The sequence below is a fragment of the Rutilus rutilus genome (assembly GCF_951802725.1).
Source record: "Rutilus rutilus genome assembly, chromosome: 20".
In the NCBI taxonomy this organism is placed as follows: domain Eukaryota; kingdom Metazoa; phylum Chordata; class Actinopteri; order Cypriniformes; family Leuciscidae; genus Rutilus; species Rutilus rutilus.
Genome location: NC_140225.1, coordinates 2,899,246 through 2,917,515, shown reverse-complemented (window position 1 = coordinate 2,917,515; position 18,270 = coordinate 2,899,246). Strand labels below are relative to the sequence as shown.

Genomic DNA, 18,270 nt, shown 5'->3' with positions numbered 1-18,270 from the left:
AAATCAAGCCCCGCCCTACATTTCTTCTTGTTCGAGAAGCCATTTCACACAGATACACGTCACAATAGGGGAGAAAAGACTATCGCAACTTCCATTTCATGCTGACTTTAAAAGTGACGTTTCAACACTTTTTATGGGGCCGTGCACTGAAGACACATTCTTGAGTTACTTGCGACAGAACATGCAAGTAAAATAGGCTGTGAATGTCATTTCGTATTGAATTTTAAACACTTTTTGAGACCACTTTATACACACTAAAACATGGACTTCACCAGATGATTCATCAGTCAGAGATCTGTGTCTGAAAACTGGCACAGAAAGGTCTGTGACGCACATCTCTCCTGGCAGTGGCCTTTCTCCTTCCTTTGCATTTGGACAAACTGTTATCCAACAACTGACCCTTGGCCCGTTCATCTCTAAACCTCAGTCCTGCAAAAGCCCATCATTTTATTCATATTAAGAGAAAAGCACAGTTGAGTTGTGTTTGTGAAAGAGGTCTGACTACAGCATATGTAAGAGAATATCTTCACTAATTAATGCAAATGCAATGGTAGATAGATACATTTTATTATTTGATTGATCTCACATATTAACACTATAGGTTTAACACGAGCACACAACTTTCTCGAGCACTTTCTTGCTAAATACCTTATTTTTATTTCAAATGCAGTGCTTAAAAATGCTTAAAGTGAGATCAAAAATGATAAATTGGGGGGAAAGCTGTTGAGGTTGGCTTAATAGAATTGCATTGGCCATCTGTGATCATAATTTTTTTGCATGCTCTAACAATATTACATGCATTAATGTCAATATGCCTACAAAAAAAAAGTTAACAGTTGTGATTCGATTAATAGCATTGCATTGGCCACCTGTGATCATGCTGAATGACTCTTATTTTTTCCATTTTTTAATTATACTCAATGCATTACTGTCAATACTTTTTTGTGTTTAATGAATAATATGTTTATAAAAAATAAATTCTGTCATCATTTACTTTTTAGTGGTTCAAAACCTGTTCTTTCTTGTTGAACACACAAGAGGCTTTCCAGAATTGCTTGGCAAAAGCATATATTGACCAGGGATTGTCAAGTGCCCAAAAAACCCCAAAAAACCCACCATAACAGTAGTTCATATGACTACATTCCAAGTCTTCTGAAGTCACATTAAAGCTTTGGGTGAAGAAAAGCCAAATTTATGGTGTTATTCCATCGATATTTATGTTGTTATCCTTTCAAGAGTTGTAGCTCTCAAATTTCATTTGCACAGAGGAAGGTTTTAGTGAATAACAACATCAATTTAAGTATTTTCCTATTCAAAAAAAGAATCATAAAATTTTACATTTTCCTTCTGTGTTTTAAAGAAGACAGGCATTTATTTATGGCATATTAAGGCATGCTTTTCCATATTTGAGGATAAATTAAACATCTGGAAGTGTGACAGTGTTGTCAACTCAAATATGAATTTATTTTCCTGTTTAATGGGACATGTAGATACAGGAAGTACACGTCTCTGAGAGAGGAAAGGTCGGCGCCTCAGTGGCCTCTTTATGGATCTGAAGATGTCGAAGAGCATTTAAGGCCTGACGAGAGTTCATAGGAGCATCATCTCGTCTCCGTGACTCTCACACTCCCTTCCTCCAGTGCGCTTGCCCCGAATCAATAATGCAGGGGTCGATCCATTATGAGACGTGTTAATACATATAATGCATGCATGCATTTAACGCACTGCACCATATTGAAAGAATGGAGCGCTTGAATGAAATGAAAATGACTTGAGAAATATATTATCAGTAGTTTATCAGTTCCTCCTCTTTTACTTCACGCACTCTTGTACAGCAGACACAATTTCATCAAAGATCGTGTCTCTGTTATCCTTTGTGACCTGTGGGAGGAAAAACAGACAGCACAACTTAACTGGAATATTACATTTTCTGAAGAAAATGAGAACGGAAAGGATGAGCAATTGTGAAATGAGCGAAAATAAAGGCTGAACTGTTTGTTAAACCTCCACTGCAGAAAGTTCCCAGCTCAAGTTTGCATGACTTTTTCCAAGTTGTTTGTGATTAATAAGACTTTTTAAACATAATTTCATAGAGTTTGCAAGTTCATAAAGAGCAAGTTCTAGTGGATTAATAACTAGAAAAGCCTATATCTCATGATATAGATTACATTTTTAAGATTCATTACAAACTGTTCACACATTAGCAAAAAAAAAAGCGATTAATACATGAAAATTCTTACATTTAGCCCCTTTAAATACTTATTTCTCAAAACACTTTCAATATGCCGTTACGAAGAATATTGAATAAATAAACGAGTAATTGTGGAATGCATAGAATTTGGTGAACAATGCAAGTTTGAGTCCTGTGGAGCTTCTGTTGATGTGGGCGCAGATTCCACACAGGCCAAACAATAAGCAGTGTAAAGGAATCTGAGTTATCAAGCATCAGATCATGTAAACCTGCACTGGTTCACGGCGTATGTTTCCAGACGCCTGGATTCATCACATGCTGGTCTAGACACACTGGACAATGACTCACAGATGAACGCTCAAATGTAGCCACGCTTCCATTTCCCTTTTTGTGCATAATATATCTTCTGGGGAAGTTTGCGCATGGCACTTTTGGTAATTAAAAAAAAAGAAAAGATTTACGCATTTAATTTGTGAAACAATTCACAATTTCATTAATGTATGACTGGCAAATATGCATCATATTAAAGGTACACTATATAACCTTTTTGGTTCAAATTTAAACGAGTCAATACATTATCAATCCTTCTACCAAAATGTGTTTTTGTCTTACTCTGATTCACTATGGTAAGCCTATTATAAGCGTTTACGTTATAGACCTGTCGGTATGGTTTTCACGGGAAATTGCGTACATACGTCACTCACCCGTGCGTGTCTCGTCATGTCCGTGAGAGTTGCCCGGGATGCTTTGACGCGTGTCTGGTGTCGGAGTGGCAGAGGTTAGTTGAGTGTGTGTGTGTGTGTGTGGTGTCGGAGTGGCAGAGGTTAGTTGAGTGTGTGTCTGGTGTCGGAGTGGCAGAGGTTAGTTCAGTGTGTGTGTGGTGTCGGAGTGGCAGAGGTTAGTTCAGTGTGTGTCTGTGTGTGTGTGTGTGTGTGTGTGGTGTGGGAGTGGAAAAGGTTAGTTGAGTGTGTGTCTGGTGTCGGAGTGGCAGAGGTTAGTTCAGTGTGTGTCTGTGTGTGTGTGTGTGTGTGTGTGGTGTGGGAGTGGAAAAGGTTAGTTGAGTGTGTGTGGGTGGTGTGGGAGTGGCAGAGGTTAGTTGAGTGTGTGTCTGTGTGGGGGAGTGGCAGAGGTTATTTGAGTGTGTGTGTGTCTGGTGTGGGAGTGGCAGAGGTTATTTGAGTGTGTGTGTGTGTGTGTGTGTGTGTGTGTGTGTGTGTGTGTCTGGTGTGGGAGTGGCATAGGTTATTTGAGTGTGAGTGTGTGTGTCTGGTGTCGGTGTGGCAGAGGTTAGTTGAGTGTGAGAGTGTGAGTGTGTGTGTGTGTGTGTGTGTGTCTGGTGTGGGAGTGGGAGTGGCAGAGGTTAGTTGAGTGTGTGTCTGTGTGGGGGAGTGGCAGAGGTTATTTGAGTGTGTGTGTGTCTGGTGTAGGAGTGGCAGAGGTTATTTGAGTGAGTGTGTGTGTGTGTGTGTGTGTGTGTGTGTGTGTGTGTGTGTGTGTGTGTGTGTGTGTGTGTGTGTGTCTGGTGTCGGTGTGGCAGAGGTTAGTTGAGTGCGAGTGTGTGTGTGTCTGGTGTGGGAGTGGCAGAGGTTATTTGAGTGTGAGTGTGTGTGTCTGGTGTCGGTGTGGCAGAGGTTAGTTGAGAGTGAGTGTGTGTGTGTGTGTGTGTGTGTGTGTGTGTGTGTGTCTGGTGTCGGTGTGGCAGACGTTAGTTGAGTGCGAGTGTGTGTGTGTGTGTGTGTGTCTGGTGTCGGTGTGGCAGACGTTAGTTGAGTGCGAGTGTGTGTGTGTGTGTGTGTGTGTGTCTGGTGTGGGAGTGGCAGAGGTTATTTGTCACAACGAGCGACAAAAGTTTGACATGGATCAGCGAAGTCTCCGGGGAATCACCCGTTTAAAACAAACGCAGACCAGAGGAGAGTCTGCTGGCTAAAACAACACGACAGAGCTCGTAATAAAACAAGAATCAACATTAGCTTGGCTATTTGGAGATGGCGAGAACTGAGGGACTTGAAATGTTGTAAAGGTGACTCAACAGTTTTTATGACTCAACAGGGCTGTTTTTCCCAAAAGCATCGTAAGCATAAGTTGATCGTAGAGACCATTGGTGGCAATTGTTCTATGATCAGCTGACGATGCTCTTGGGAAACGCAGCCCTGTTGAGTAAGGTGTTTTATTGAACAGATAAACTGCCATATGTAGCTCTCTAACAGAGTTCACTATCTATTGTGAAGGGTCATATTCATCCGCACGATCACGCAGAGCCAAAGCACAACCAACATATTCTTCCACAAAATGCATGCAGTTTTGTTGTTCAACTGCTAGTGGGCCAAAAGTTACATAGTGGTATTTGTTTGTTTGTTAAAACATTGTAATCCAAATGGATGAAAATTTTACATGCAAAACAAATACCACTATATAACCTTTGGCCCGCTAGCAGTTGTTTTGCATGTAAAACAAAAGTTACATAGTGGTATTTGTTTTGCATGTAAAATTTTCATCCATTTGGATTACACGGTTTTAACAAACAAATAAATACCACTATGTAACTTTTGTTTGTTTGTTAAAACAGTGTTATCCAAATGGATGCTACACACACAGTTTAGATGTGTCCGTGGCTGATGGCCAACCATCCGCCCGCAGTCCGAGTCTAGCCCTGGCAGCATCGCGGGGAAAGATGCACTGGAACTTTTGCACCACGAAAACAAACGCGCGTCCCATCATTGCCTCTCTCATCTACTACGCGATATCAGTTTGACATGTCTGTCATTGGAAAGTTCCACGTGGTGTAATGAATAATTAAGAGCAAGTGTCTTCTCATTTGATGAGAAAACTCAGTCACATGAATAATTATGAGACACCGATGAGTCATCAAAGTACTATAGTGCTCTGCCACATCACAGCCTGTGACGCGGACACGATGAAGATTTTAAACCCGGAAGATGAAAATTGAATCATTTTCCCTCTACTATTAAATCTAACAGATGCTAACATTGTCTTCAATGGTGTCAACACACACACACACACTCTGTTAAAATCTCAGAAAATTTGGTTTAGGGTTTCATGACCCTTTAAAACAGTGTAATCCAAATGGATGAACATTTTACATGCAAAACAAATACTTAAATTCTAAATTTAGGCCTAAATATGTTTATGACTGTATTATAGGGTGATATAAATTCTTTGAAGTAGGAAAAGGATAAGAACAAACTAAAAAAAGTTTCCATCTGCAGTATCTCTCTACAGTAAGTTTAAGTGTTGCCTGTAAATGAAAGGTGCCAAGGATGTTTGCATGGAAAATTCCAGCGATGTAAATCACATTTTTTACCATAAATATCTTGACGTCCTGTCGGCTGCGCACTTCCTCCACCAGCGCGAGAGGTTTTCCTTTAGGAACAGGGATGGTGCCCAGGATTGAACAGCTGGAGGCGTCCAGAGTCTGTCTCACCGCACGGATAAACGCTTGGCTGAACAGCTCCATCTTTCCGATCTCATCGATGACAAACACCTTCTTGCTTCCCTCACACATCTGTTTGATAAGAACACCAGATAATGAAGTAACTCAAATCTAAACATGTTTTACAAACTTTCTGCATGCCGTTTTACAGTGTTACTTATTTAGTAATCACCCTTATGTTGTTCCGAACCCGTATGATTTTCTTACTTTTATGAAACACAAAAGCAGACTGTGACCTGTGGCCGCCAAGCTCCAAAAAATGACAGAAAAGCATTTAATATGATCATAAAATGAATTTATTATTGTGTGATGATGTTCCCCTCCTCCACAACTCTCAAATGTCATTCACACTTTCACAATTACATCTTTAAGTTCGTATTAATATGCATCGATGCCAGAATTATTCTTTTAGTCATACCATTTCTGGTGTTGATAACTGGTGGTTGTACGTCAAATGCATCAGGGTTATTATAATGAACTAAAACTAAACCATTTTCGTTACTTGAAATAAAATAGAAGTTAAAGGGATAGTTCACCCAAAATTTTTTAATTCTGCTATTAATTATTCAAGACTTTCATTCATTTTCAGAACACAAATGAAGATATTTTTGATGAAATTGAGAGCTTTCTGTCCGTCCATTGACAGCTACGCAACTACCACTTTGATGCTTCAAAAGTTCATAAAGAGATCGTAAAACAAATCCGTATGAATTGAGCGGTTCAATCCAAATTTTCTGAAGAGACACGATCACTTTATATGATGAACAGATTGAATTTAGGATTTTATTCACATATAAACATTCATCAACTTTCATGTTAGAGATCAAAAAGATCTTCATTTGTGTTTCCGATGATGAACAAAAGTCTTACGGGTTTGGAACGACATGAGAGTGAGAAATTAATGAGAGAATTTTCATTTTTGTGTGAAATATCCCTTTAATGATCCTCAAATAACATTAAAGTTCATTCAAAGGTTTCAGGTCTCGTACACGGCGCATCCTACGCTAACTAGCAAAGATGATGAACATGAAGGCTCTGGCTCCAGACACACTAAATGTGTCAGTCAGGAATGCATGACTATGGCTCACAGACAGATGAAATATGTGTGTATGATGGTAGCAAAGTGGTGAAGATAAGGAAGTTCAAACCTGAAATGACTGAGTGCTGCAAAATTTCCAGTGAATAAGATTTCACCGGAAGAATAAGATCAAATTTGCCTTGATCTATTGACATATTATAGGTCTTTGCACCATTAAAACATCCTGCCAGTTTAATAGCTTAAAACATCCTCCTCACTATAGACAAACCATTTATTTAAAGGTGCAATGTGTAAAATTTATGAGTATCTATTTTCAGAAATCCATTATAATATACATAACTATGTTTTGAGTGGTGTATAAAGACCTTACAAAATGAAACGTTATGTTTTTAATACCTTAGAATGAACCATTTCTATCTACACACACCACGGGTCACCTTACATGTTAAAGGTGCTCTAAGCGATGTCACACGTTTTTTTATGCCAAACATTTTTTGTCACATCCAGTAAACATCTCCTCACTATCCGCTAGCTGCCTGTCCCCTGAACACACTGTAAAAAACACGGTCTCTGTAGACAGCCTAGGCTCCACAAACGGCAACAAAAACAAACTGGCCCAGCCTGGACCACGAAACATAACAAACAGTGTTCCAGCCAATAACCGACAAGAATGATTTGGGGGTGGGGGGTTAGTGCGTGTGCACATGAAGGGGGGTGTGGAGGAGAGAGAAGCATGAAGAGGGAAGTTAGCTAGAGGAGAGATGTCCTAGACAACGACAACGACTAACGTTAAAAAATGTATATTCTTGAGAATTTTGATATGGCCGACACACGACCAAAGACGACGTTCCGATGAACAAATTACAAAGAAGAGGGAAAATGAGAAGGAATGCGCGAAGTCCCGAATTTACATCGGAAAAGCGTTCAAAAGGTGGCGAGAACTCTGCCGGCAGAAGGGCTTCCAATCCGACATTCAGCTGGCTCTGTTTTTGCTGGACAGGAGGGTAAATCCAGTTTGGTTTTTCTAAATGGTTCATGACTGTTTCAGGAAGCACGGAAGGGAGGGGGAGGGGACGGGATGAGGAGGAGGGAGGGTCGAGCTAGCCTCCGTTTTGTTTGACAATACTTCGAACGTCAACAAGAAGTGACGTCACCCAACATCGCTTAGAGCACCTTTAAGAGTGTCAGGTTTATCTGTTTTAAGGCCACAAAGTATAGTAATAATAGTAATTAGGGGTTTATTGAGGCAAAAATATGGTGTAAAAACGTCTGAGTGCTGCCCTCTTCAGGCTGAACGGTGGCTACTGCAGTTGAATTTTCTTATTGAAAGTTGGTGCCCTCTGACATCAGAGGGTACCAGCTAACCACGCCCTTGCCTACAGAGAGACGCGTCTCAGATGCACGCCCCCCCTCCGCTGGGCTCTGGCCACTTTTCCAGCATTTTTCAAATATTGCCAGTGGGTGGAGTCAGGCTCTGACCAGGGGTTTAGTTACCCTTTAAGTCGTCATTTTGCGCCGCCATGCTTCTACAGTAGCCCTAAACGGACAAACGTGCTTCTTCTTCATTGGTGTTTTTAGAGGCAACTTACACCGTCACTACGTTGAATACGCACGAAGAAGTAGTAGTAACGAAGTACGATTGTAAGTAGTAAAATTTGAACAAGTGGAGGATCACACGTATCATTTTGCACAAGAACCGACAAAGCGGCAATCTTCATCGGCAAAGAAGAGAAAACACGATGCAGCCAGGCGAAGTCGGGACATACGACGGCATAAATCCCGTATTAACATCGGTGGGGCTTTTTCCAGATGGAAGATGTTGAAGCAGGATTTTTTTTATTTTAAAAACGACAGCGAAGTTGCCTGTTTTCTGCTGGACAGGTAAGTTAGTCCAACTTTAGCACTTTCTGTGGTACAGAAACAGTGACAATGGTACACACTCTTGGCTTACATTTCCCATGTTATCTGTCAGTGGCCAAATTTTCTTATTTTTTTCTTTGTTAAGAAACCTTGTTGCTTGACCGGCTACTCTGCTGTCTCAGACGACGACATGTTTGTTTTGTTTTGGCCACTGTAGCTTCTTCGGAAGGGAGGGGTGAGCCGTTGGTTGCAATTCTAGATGTCGCTAAAATTCACACACTGCACCTTTAATCAAGCTATAAAAATGGCTTGTGTAGATATTGTGGGATCTGTGATGTCACATGGGCAAATACATTTGCATATGAGCAAGACATCAACGAATAGTTATACATCATTGCACCATAGGCCCCGCCCACTGACGCTCAGTCTCTTAAAGGGACAGTTCACCCAATAATTAAAATTCTGTCATTACTTACTCTCCCTCATGTCGTTCCAAACCTGTAAGACTTTCGTTCATCTTCGAAACACAAATGAAGATCTTTTTGATGAATTCTGAGAGCTTTCTGTCCCTCCATTGACAGCTACGCAACTACCACTTTGACGCTTCAAAAAGTTCATAAAGAGATCGTAAAACTAATCCATATGAATTAAGCGCTTCAGTCCAAATTTTCTGACGAGACTCGATCGCTTTATATGATGAACAGATTGAATTTAGGCTTTTCCTCATTTCCCCCCCAATATTCTGTATATCATACATCAATTTAGATAAGAAAATCCATTATATTTTAGTATGTATTTACTGTAGGTTGTTTATATCATCCATCCATACATACGTTTCTGAAAAGAGGGAGTGCGAGACTCTCAAACGACTGAAGATCGACCACGTACTGTCCGACCCTGTGTTCACGTCCACCTGCGCCGGATTCAGAGCTGGGATCAAACAGAGAGTGTGTTAGTGGACGACAACAGCACTAAAAGCGTCTGATTGATGGAGAGACGATACCTGAGCCTGGACAGACGTCCTCGATCACCTGTGAGCGTGACCACATCAAAGCCCACTCTCCTGCCTCTCTCTCGGACCTCCTCTGTGTAGAACCCACTGACAGAGACCCCGGCGGAGACCACAGCCTCACACACACTCTTCACCAGAGTCGTCTTACCCACACCTGGTGGAGAAAAACACTTCATTGTGGGGTAATTTGCTCTCACCTTGAATGGTTTTATTTGGTGATAATGACGTCTGACTAGGGGTGTAACGATACCCTCACGTCACGATTCGATACATATCACGATACTGAACTCACGATATGATATTATTGCGATACTCCAAGACATATGATAAAAGGTTAGCAAAAATGATTTTACATTGTGTGTGTAAATGATTAGGCTTGGACTTGGTGCTGGAAACCCAAAGCACAGGACAATAGAGACACCAGAATAACAATACTCATGATTCTGAAGCTGAAAATACAGAATTATTTTAGATGAATATGCTTGCACTCTGTCACTGACTAATTATATTTAAAATAATGTAGGCCACTTTTTACTGGTAACATCAGACATTTGGCATTATCAGGACCCACAAATATTCCTCCAATTGAATTTGGATTGTTATACATTATTTATAGTAGTTTAACATAGTTAGACACTAAAACTCTGAAAACTTGATTTTTATTTATTTTTCACACAGTAATTTTTATTTTGGATGAACTATCCACGATACATATTGTTACACCCCTATGTCTGACTGTAAATTACAGAGCTCCTAAAGAGATATGGTGAAGGGAAAAAAAATGAGATGGGGGGGGGAAATGATTTGGCAATGCTTTCGCGTTCTCTCATCTCACATAAGTTTTGTCTTCCACCGAGAAACTTTGCATTAACTTGCAATGAACAGGTTTTGCGAGCAAACACAACGTTTTTTGGGGGAACGCAACTATTTTGTGAGCATGTATGCAGGGGTAGTATGCAAAACATCTGCGAGAGAATGCTAAATTTACTTAAATAAATTATCTTGCCACATGGCTATTTAACAGATAAATTAATACATGCACATATTAATTGATTGATGAAATGCCAATTTAAAATTATTTCATGTAAGAAGGAAAATGCTGTGAAGTGATATTCTAGCACAATAATGTATGAAATTGGTTGCTTGAGTTAGTGGTCAGAATACCGTGATTGATTAATATCAATATAATTAATTGTGATTTAATTTAAGTATCTATATGTATTATTTATTTCAACGTATTAATGAAAACTGTTTGTCTTAATGACTCTGAAGTACAATGTCTATTAAAAGACAACAAAGAGGATATTTTAAGCAACCTCTCTCTCTCTCATTTACTGCTAAGTTTTTTAACTGCTTACAGTCCCTGTAACACATATTAAATTGATTAATATAATTAATTTGCATATTAAAGTAGTACATATGCCACCTGATATCATTACTGTACTGTGGTCATTCTTTCAAAGCTCAGAGGGCTGTTGATGTGTTAAGTTTATTATTCTACAATTAATAGTACATTAATAATATTTAACAACATGGAAACGAGTCCTTATCTCTAAAAGCATGTCGTCTATACTTTCTTTAAGTGTAAATGCTTAAAGAACTTAACTTTCTTTAAAGTGTAAACGCGAATTATATTCGCGTTTATTTATAGGTCCATGGCACGCAGAACAAGATGCATGGCTTTTTTGTGTTTACTTGGTAAATTTCTGATGCATTTTACCGGGAACGCCAGTCAGGAACACGTGCTTCATCATTCACAGATGATTCTTGCTGCTATAGTTCAGGTTCAGGTCAGGATCCCACCTCTGATCCCACCATGGATCCCACACACTTATTACTGCTACTTCCGGGAGCAGAGTTATGACGCAGGCGCAGAGGAGTCACGCGCTCGAGCGACTCAAGTAAGTTTATAAATAAGGAATAATGTGTCTTGTGCAAGTTAATTGTGCAAGAATGTATTCCTTCACCACGAGGAACATTAAATCATCTGCTATTTTCATGAGAGAAAAAAACCCCGATTTATTTTACTCTGCAAGAATTTATTCTCAAAGAGGTTTGAAGGAAAAGCAGAAACTAGAAATAATAAATTGTAATAATACTATTTATAGGATTTAATACTATATTAATTTAAAGTTTCGTCTGATTATCTGCACTTTTTGTACTTTATTTTTTTTAAATTCATGCTGTTAAAAAACCCAACACAAAAACCAATAACTTTAATTTAAAATTACTATTTTATTTCAAGTTAAACAGTAGAGAATGTGGAGATGGTGTTGTGGCAATAACTAAGAAATAATACTATTTTATTATTTCCCACATATTGACATCACAGGCCAGATTCGGTTGCACCCACTTTCAGGCTGTAACAACTTGAAATGTGTGTTTTTTGTTGTTGTTTTTTTCATTAATTTGTTTTGTATTTCACTCACATCCACACACACACACATATATACATATACTGTATATACATACCATATATATATATATATATATATATTATAATAAGACAAACTTTTATGCTAGATGCGATTAATCGATTTGATAGCACTAATATTTATCAATCTATTTATTGGCATCGTTTTTGCATAAAAAGCATGAAGCATCTCATTTAAAACAAATATTGATTCAATATAATCCGCATTCCCATTTTATCCATATTAAATGACTTTACATTGGTTCATTAATCATTTACTAATATATTCAAGGTTCTGCTTTAGAAACAACAACTGTGTTTATTGCTGTAAAAATTGGTTTCTCACAATTACAAATATATGAATTAATAATAAAACCATTAAATATTTACTGAAGCTGTATTTGAACACACAAATAACTGTGCCAATGAATGAATGTCTATGCATGTAAAAAACATATTATTCATATTGAATTGAACTAATATAAAGAAGACATTTGCTGGTTTCTGGTGTTAACTCTTTTCCTCTTGGAATATATCAGATCAACACGGTCTAATCACAGTGTATATCCTGGAAGTTTGTTGAAGACCAGTTCTGAAACGTGATGGCAGTTCTTGTCCAGTCCCAGAGAGCCCAGTCTGTCCCGTTCCTCTTCAGCGCCTGAACTGGACTTCAGCACAGGGTTATTAGCAGGCAAATCCGAGTCCTTTGACTCCCGGCTAAAAGTCCTGCTCTTCTCGCCAGAGTCACTGTCAAAGCTCTGGGATTTCCTCCGGACAGATGAAGTGTGAGATCTTCGTCGTCTAACGCTAGAGGACACGAACTCATCCTCACTGTCGTCTGAAGACAGACTCAGAGCCGAGGTCTGCACACGCGGGCGGATGACATGTGTGCCTTTGACTGAACGTTGAGGAGATTTCTCCGTTTTGACAGGAACCGGAAGACCTTTATTGTGACCAGAAGCACTGGAAGCACTGGAAGCGCTGTTTGTTTTACGCCGGTTTGGTTCTGGACTGCTAAGCGGGTCAGGCGAGTATCCGTCGGTTGTGTTGAGGCTGGTGAAGTCGTCCTGATACTCTTCATCGCTCAGGCTTGACCTGTGAGGACGGCTGCTCGCTCCACTATCTTCCCTGATGCTTTCTTTAAAGCTCTGGACGCCAGGATTGTTCAAATCTGAGTTTGGACGGATGTCACTGCGGTCTGAATACTGACTGAGCGCACTTGGAATATGAACTCCAACTTTTTTGTGTTTCTCAGTCAAAGTCGACTCTGTGAAGGATGCAACATTACTTTCATTTGAACTGGGTCTTGTTTGTGATTTTGATGCTGTTTTAACTGGTGTTGGATCCATTTCAAAACTGCTAACTAATGTAGTTTCATCCATATTGACACCTCTGTAAACTGACTTACGAACACGGTCAGATGACGCCTGTCTTTGGTCCTGTTTTATGTTCTGGTATTCGATGCATTCGTGCCGTTTGGTAAGACCTGGTTTGACCAGCTTGAGTCTGAGACGAAAAGTGTTCGTCAAGCCATATTTAAGCGTCCTCTTAGGTTGCAACTTTTCTTCATTTTTCTTTGCACCACTTGCACTCTTCACTGATTTGATCTTGCATTGTCCAGGTCTCTGTTTAGGACTAGCTTTGATAGTTTTCTGATACTCAGATGCTGACGGATCTGATGTGTACAGCCACGCCAGGTTAGGATGGATGGATAACGGCTGCTGGTGTGGCATCTCACCGTGAAGCTGTGACAGTTCAACTAATAAAGCATTCAGCAGCGGTAACTGCCTGATAACGTTCCCAAGTGGAGCTGAATCCGTCTCTTTATGCTGTGATCCTGGAGTTAAAGCTGGCTTGCTCAATCTTTCCACATTTGCAGATGTTATCTCTGGAACATCATGCATGACAGATGATTCTTCATTATTTCCATCTTCTGGATCCTCTAGATTAAGACTCTCCATTGCTGCATGTAACCCTGTAAAGCCTGACATATGAAATAACAGTCAGAACAGATTGCATATTTGATTTGATGTTTTGCATCATATTTGAAACATCATGCTTTTATGGCTCATTTAGTATGATATAGTGAAAAATGGCACTCATACTCGAGGAGGAAAAGGAACCAAACTGAGCAAAAATATGCACTTTGGTGCAGATGCTGATATTTATATGGACAAAAAGTAAGATGAAATTCTGAAGCTAATGTAAATCAATCAGATTTTATAACAGTATAGCAGACTACTTACATAAAATGCATATAACTATCAGTCATCACTGACTCACGGTGTTGATGGACACATACTAAAATGCTTTTACTTGCTTAAAAGTATGAGCTATCAATCAGAGATTATATAAAACAGGCTTTTCAGCAAAGTTTTGGCAAGGCTTAAAGGGTTAGTTGAAAATTATCCCATCATTTACTCACCCTCAAGCCATCCTAAGTGTAAATTACTTTCTTCTTTCAGTCGAACACAATCAGAGTTATATTAAAAATATCCTGGCTCTTCCTAGCTTTATAATGGGAGTAAATAGAGTGTTTGAGGCCCAAAAACCACATCATCCATCATAAAAGTAATCCATCCGACTCCAGGGTTTTAATAAAGACCTTCTGAAGCGTTTTTCTAAGAAAAATATACTTTATAAACTATAATCACTGGCTTCTGGTAACGACCGTACACAAGTCTAGTTCCGGCGGAAGAGTGACCTCTGACCCTGGAGGGGTCGTATGGATTACTTTTATGATGGATGGATGTGCTTTTTTGGGCTTCAAAATCTAAGGTACCAATCACTCCCATTATAAAGCTGGGGAGAGCCAGGATATTTTTTAATACAACTCTGATTGTGTCTCTGAAAGAAGAAAGTCATATGGCTTTAGGATGAGTAAATGATGGGATAATTTTCATTTTTTTGGGTGAACTAACCCTATGAACCCAGTCCTGGACTAAAATGCATGTTTGATGCTGTTTTAACTGAAAGCAACATATCTTAAAATGAGTCAGTGCCATTGTTTTGCCTCATGATTCACACCAGTATGAACATGTTTTTTCTAAGACACATTTATAAAAGCTACTTGAATTGAACTAAGGCCTAATCTAAACCCTGTTTGTGAAACCAGGCCTTAATAATATTGATAATTTAGAGCCTTTAGAAATCCATTGATGTTTTAACTGAAAGCAACATATCTTAAAATGTGTCAGTGCCATTGTTTTGCCTCATGATTCACACCAGTATGAACATGTTGGCTTAATCGAAACCCTGTCTCTGTCTGTGAAACCAGGCCTTAATAATATTGATCATTTAGAGCCTTTAGAAATCCATTTATAAAATATGACACTGTAAGCTAAACATCCTACTTGTCCTCTCCTGTTGGTTCTTCAGGCCGGAGCTGTAAAACAGGGGTGGAGGACAGAAAGTGGTGTGTTCTTGTGCTTCTTCAGACCACGAGACGCTCTGTTCAGTCTGAGTGAACGCTGGAAGCCCTGGCTGCTTGTCTTCTGATATCACTCTATCAGCTGACCATCCATTTTGTGAGAGAACATTACCAGGACTGTTCTCAGACATCTCATTTTTTCCAGTGTACACCACACTTTTACACTCTGCATGCACTGACGTGAGTTCTTTTACTTTTCCATGGGTCAGGCCGACTTCATAGACTCTGTTATCTGGGATATGAGGGATTAAATTCACTCCTAGACTTGCAATCTTATAAGCCAGAGAAATGGCACCGATGCTGTTTCCCATCAGATTGCAGATTGGGGTGAACAGTCTCTCTCCATGAGCGCTCGGAGTGCCAGTGCCATGTTTACCCACATCCAGTTTAATTCTCTCCATCACTTTAGCCAGGGATATCAAGGAGCTTCCTATAAGTTTGGGAATCTCATCTTTTACATCCAATACCATTGCGTAGAGAGGGGTGTTTAGGAGATGGGTGTGTAACGAGTGCAAATTCATCTTAAAAAGACAGGATTTGCCTTTATGGAAGGGATACTTCCGAGTGTCTCCATCGTCGGGTTGAGATAAAGCCTCAGGTGATACGCACAGGGAAGTATAGCCCGATTTAGATGTGAAATCCTCTTGTCGTGATTGGTATATGAGAAGTGTGGGGAAATCTAACAAGCGGACTCCCACTGCAAGATCCAAAATATTGCCACGTGATCCATCGACGCGGACGTAATCGATCACCAGTTCTAATGAGAAGAGAGTTTCTAGCGTTGATGACATGCTCCTTCATATACGCATTTACATATAAACAATCATTTTAAAGCACAAGATTATCTATAACGGAGATGAAACGCCACCAGGAAGTGAGTGTGTGAGTTTGAGAGCGTCGCATCGCCTAGCAACGACATAGTCTCAGGATTGACACGTCACTGGCACCGTGGGATTCTGGGAGATGTAGTTGATTTTTAAGCAGTATTATATTATATTATATTATATTATATTATATTATATTATATTATATTATATTATATTATATTATATTATATTATATTATATTATATTATATTATAGTGTTTTGTTCAAAAGTAAAATGCTATTAAAGCCTATATATTATTACTAAGTATAATACTACTGATAGATAAGTGGAAATCTGTTCTAGGCCTACTTATTTTCTTTTTTATACTCTGATACCTAAATTATTATTTCCTTATTTAATGGTTTGCATAATTTACACATTGGTACGTACACTTGGTAACGTGTTGATAATGAATGGGACATTTCTATTGTTCTGTGGTTGTTACAGTAATAATAATAATAAATGTATTAATAATAATAATAACAATAAAATGTATTTTTAATATTATTTATAATATTGATATGTATTCTTCTTCTCCTTCTCCTTCTCCTTCTTCTTCTTCTTCTTCTTCTTCTTCTTCTTCTTCTTCTTCTTCTTCTTCTTCTTCTTCTTCTTCTTCTTCTTCTTCTTCTTCTTCTTCTTCTTCTTATTATTATTATTATTAACAACCACAGAACAACACCAATAGAAATGTTCCATTCATTATTAACAATATTGCATCAAAAGTATTGCATTATATACACATGAACCTGTGGTCAGTGTGAATAGTTATTTATTTAGTCTTTTTCTTTGCATTTTAATATAAGGTGAAAAATACTGTTAGTCTAATTATTAAATAGACAATTCTTTAAAAGTGCACTAAAACATGTCATGAAGTTACCTTTACAACACACACACACACACACACACACACACACACACACACACACACACACACACACACACACACACACACACACACACACAAACAAAACAGTAATATTGTGAAATAATGGTTTTCTATTTTAAAATACTTTAAAAATATAATGTATTCCTGTGATCAAAGCTGAATTTTCAGCATCATTACTCCAGTCTTCAGTGTCACATGATCCTTTAGAAATAATTACAGTTTTTCTCGATTGTTTAAACACATTTTCTGAAAGCATGCCTCATATTCTCATAACTCTACACACAAATAAAAAAACACATACACAATGGGCAAAACCCCTCAATTCTCCTGCAAAATTAAACTTTACATTCAAAACAATGTTATTTCTTCTCAAAATGGTATTTTGTTTTCAAATGACACACACAAACCATCATATGAATAGACATTTATAAGAACCAGTTGAACACTGATGTGCTCAATGTAAAACACTATGATGAATGGAAAACACTTCTTCTCCATTCATCATAATGACTTAGGCCTTTTTTTGTTCAGTGTTACACTTACTACAGACAGTACATACAGAAGTGTGTTGTAAAATATCTGAGAATATTGTTTTTATACTCAGAACACACAAATACACGGTAACAAATATATTTTATTTTTCCCACAAAAACAATGTACACAGTGTACATCCCAACCAACACAAAGTAGGACATACAGTGGTCTACATACAAAACAACAGAAGAATTTACTGTATACAGTTACAGTAATAAAAAAAAAAAATCCAATGTTAGCATCCATTGCTCCATTGAAGAGCTGACCTGTTGCCCTTTTATGCTAAAGCTCTGATTGCTAATTGTAAAACTGTGTGATGGGTGTTTGCCCATGCGATGAGTCAGTGTGCATATTTGAATGACAGTGTGTTCCTTGTGAAAACAAGAGATTTTCTGCATGAAAATTGTGCCAAAAGCAGAGAATTGTGTGTAGTGTTTTGAAAAAAGTGTGTTTTAGAACTGCAATTTGAGTGTAAAGCAGGAATTGTGCTTGTAGTTTAGCAGGATTGGTTCAAGTGGTTGGTGAATGAGTTACATGTTGTGGTCATTGTGTCTCAGGTACCAGAAAATGTGTGTAAACAATCG

The 18,270-nt window shown here is 38.7% G+C and overlaps 2 protein-coding genes across 2 annotated transcripts; both read right to left on the bottom strand.

Moving 5' to 3' along the window:
- Positions 1-1,440: 1,440 nt before the first annotated feature.
- On the bottom strand, positions 1,441-11,413 carry ntpcr (nucleoside-triphosphatase, cancer-related). The gene is made up of 5 exons (XM_084390956.1): positions 11,274-11,413; positions 9,545-9,707; positions 9,375-9,471; positions 5,514-5,714; positions 1,441-1,881 (listed from the first exon to the last, which is right to left on the bottom strand). The coding sequence occupies exons 1-5, from the start codon at positions 11,305-11,307 to the stop codon at positions 1,813-1,815; spliced, it is 564 nt and encodes a 187-aa protein (XP_084247082.1). The 5' UTR covers positions 11,308-11,413; the 3' UTR covers positions 1,441-1,812.
- An 854-nt stretch (positions 11,414-12,267) lies between these two features.
- map10 (microtubule associated protein 10) lies at positions 12,268-16,310 on the bottom strand. Its single transcript, XM_084390955.1, has 2 exons — positions 15,320-16,310; positions 12,268-13,950 (listed from the first exon to the last, which is right to left on the bottom strand). The coding sequence occupies exons 1-2, from the start codon at positions 16,185-16,187 to the stop codon at positions 12,521-12,523; spliced, it is 2,298 nt and encodes a 765-aa protein (XP_084247081.1). The 5' UTR covers positions 16,188-16,310; the 3' UTR covers positions 12,268-12,520.
- Between the last annotated feature and the right edge of the window lie 1,960 nt (positions 16,311-18,270).